This window comes from Prosopis cineraria, unplaced genomic scaffold (assembly GCF_029017545.1).
Source record: "Prosopis cineraria cultivar Desert tree isolate PC_DT_omini unplaced genomic scaffold, ASM2901754v1 PC1, whole genome shotgun sequence".
In the NCBI taxonomy this organism is placed as follows: Eukaryota; Viridiplantae; Streptophyta; class Magnoliopsida; order Fabales; family Fabaceae; genus Prosopis; species Prosopis cineraria.
In genome coordinates, this window is record NW_026555332.1 from 17,023,615 (window position 1) to 17,026,605 (window position 2,991).

At 35.2% G+C, this 2,991-nt stretch overlaps 1 protein-coding gene across 1 annotated transcript; it reads left to right on the forward strand.

The window, feature by feature from the left end:
• The first annotated feature begins 660 nt into the window (after window positions 1-660).
• On the forward strand, window positions 661-2,144 carry LOC129319368 (uncharacterized). Its single transcript, XM_054964447.1, has 4 exons — window positions 661-984; window positions 1,078-1,173; window positions 1,248-1,441; window positions 1,565-2,144. The coding sequence occupies exons 1-4, from the start codon at window positions 661-663 to the stop codon at window positions 2,142-2,144; spliced, it is 1,194 nt and encodes a 397-aa protein (XP_054820422.1).
• The last annotated feature ends 847 nt before the right edge of the window (window positions 2,145-2,991 follow it).

Genomic DNA, 2,991 nt, shown 5'->3' on the forward strand with positions numbered 1-2,991 from the left:
ACAATGCATTATGATGGGGGGAGTTGTAATGGAAGAATGATTAGAGAAGGAATGTCTCTTGAAGGACTTGTTAGATTGATTTCATCATGCTTGAATTGTGATTTAAATGGAATAGAGTTGAAGTACAAAGTAAAATTTGATTGCAATGCTCTTTTAGACCTTAAAGATGATGAAGGGATAAATCAATTAATGAAATTGAATGATAATTTTGCTCATGTGTACATAATTGGGAAGATACAACAAAGTACAGAGGCAACAAGAGATTCAATTGATAGGTAAGTTTTTTTAATAGTTGTATAATTAATATTGTGCTAATATAAATATGGATGGTAGTAATAAATATGATTTGAATGAAAATACAGAGTAGGATCTTCAGCTGAGAATTCACATGCTACACAAGATCTTGAAGTTCTACCATGTGCAATACAAAGTATCCCAACACCAATGCCTAAGCTAAATGTAATAAAGTGGAAGGATTTGCTAGTAGAACCTGGGCAGATTTTTGCGAGTGCTGATGATTGTAGACAAGCAATCTACAAGTATAATATTGCACACAAGTTTGAATTTAAATTTATGAAGAACGACACAAATAAAATAATTTCAGTTTGCAAGGTAAAAGGATGTCAATGGAAGATAACAGCATATTCATTAAGGAAGTCTATGCCCTTACTTCATGTAACAACTTTCAAGAATGAGCACTTACATTCTACCCAAGAAGACCTTGAAGTTTCTTACAATACAAGTTGTACACTGACTTCGTCTATAATTGATGACATAGTAAGGTCTAATGTGGATAAAAGACCCAATGAAATCAAAGCTGACATATATAGAGACTATGGCATAAGTTTAACTTATCGTCAAGCTTTAAGAGCAAAAGAAAGGGCATTGGTAGAAATAAATGGGCTTCCTGACCAATCATATATGCTTGTTCCTTGGTTGTGTAATAGACTAATGGAGACTGATGCTGACACTGTAGCAAAATGGGTGGCTTCTGAGAACAATAGATTTGAACATTTATTTATTGCATATGGTTGTTCCATTAAAGGATTCTTGCTTGGGGCTAGGCCTATTTTATAGGTGGATGGATGTTTTCTCAATGGTCCTTATCAAGGCACCTTACTAGCAGCTTCAACATACGGTGCCGATAATGAGTTGTTTCCATTAGCTTTTGCAGTAGTTGGGAGTGAAACTCATGATATTGGACTTGGTTTCTTCAAAATATTAAAGATATCCTTGGTTTGCTACAGGTAACTATTGTTTCTGATAGAAATAATGCTATTATTGGTGCTGTTAGAGCCATATTTGGTGGTGATAGACATGCATTTTACTATCGACATGTTAAGGAGAATTTTAGCTCTGAGTTTAACAAAGTTTGTAGGGGAATGGGAAGGAACAGCAAAGAAGAGGCACTAAAGTTGCTTGATTACATTGCCTATGCAAGGCATGAGCACGAATTTCATATAGCCATGAGAAATTTGAGGATGTTCTCTCCATAATTAGCAAGATGGGTTGAAAATCAAGGCGATGTTGATCGGTGGGCACTATCGTTGTTCCCATTTTGAAGATGGGATAAGATAACAACCAACTTGGCCGAATCATTCAATGCATGGATTCTTGAGGAGAGGAGGCATAATATATGTGTTCTTATAAATGAGCATAGGGACAAGTTGAGCAAGAAATTTTTTGCAAGTAAGGCAGCCATGAGTAAGTGGAAAAGCATAGTTGGTCCCAATGTTGAAGCAAAGTTGAAGGAAAATATTTTTAGGGTAGAAGTTATGATAGTTCAGCTGCATGGCTCACATATTGCATTGGTTCGGACATCATGTGGAGATGTATGTGTGAATCTGATACTAAAGGAATGCACATGCAAAGTTTGGCAAATGTTTAGCATTCCTTGCCCATATGCTTGTGCAGCCATTAAAGAAGTGCATGGTAATGTGTATAACTATTTCGAGGAATGTTATCTTCATAGCTCACAAGAGAAAATATACAGTAGCACTATGCATCCTGTTAAGACCCATGACATGCCAAAGCCAAATGCGTTAACAGTATCTCAGCTCATGAAACAAACCTTTTTGCTGCCTCCTAGAACATTTCGACCAACTGGCAGACCTCGTCATGTGAGGATCGAGTTTCAACATTAACAAAAGAAGGTTTATCATTGTTCTCGCTGCCATGAAGCAGGTCATACGAGGAAGAGGTGTAGAAATCCAAATCCAAGTTGATGTTATTGTAAATGGGTTACCACATGAACTTGGATTTGGGTGACATAAACATAATGGTTGTTTTAGAGATTTCTTTTTGGCATATAGCAGCCTCTGTTTTGTAAATCCAAGTTAATGTTTCTATAACATGAGACTAGATCAACTTGGATTTGGTTGACATGTATAGGTTTATATAGATATATATTGGTAGTATTAGGGGTTTTTTTGGTACATAGCAACCCTTCGTTTGTAAATCCAAGTTCATGCCTTTATCTATGTGGACAGCTGATATGTGCAGATGCATTAGATGAATTAATACATGTTTCTTACATGAACAGTTCATATCTTCTAGTTCGATGATCCAAAATTTCATGTATGAGTTGCCAATTTTTTGTAAGGAATTTGCAAAATTTGGTGTCTAAATTGCAAAATACTTCCACGAATTCAATAGTTCTTCGATCCAAAATTTCGAGTAGTAGTTACAAATTGTTTCTAAGGACATTGCAAAATTTGGTTTCTCACTTGTAAATTACTGGAGCTTTGTCCTAAAGGATTTAACTCTTCAACGAATTTAATAGTTCTTCAATCCAAAATTTGAAGTACCATTTGCAAATTGTTTTTAAGGGAATTGCAAAATTTAGTTTCTCACTTACAAATTATTGGAGCTTTGTCCTAAAGGATTTAACTCTTCAACAAATTTAATAGTTCTTCGATCCAAAATTTGGAGTACCAGTTGCAAATTGTTTCTAAGAGCATTGCAAAATTTGGTTTCTCACTTGCAAATTAC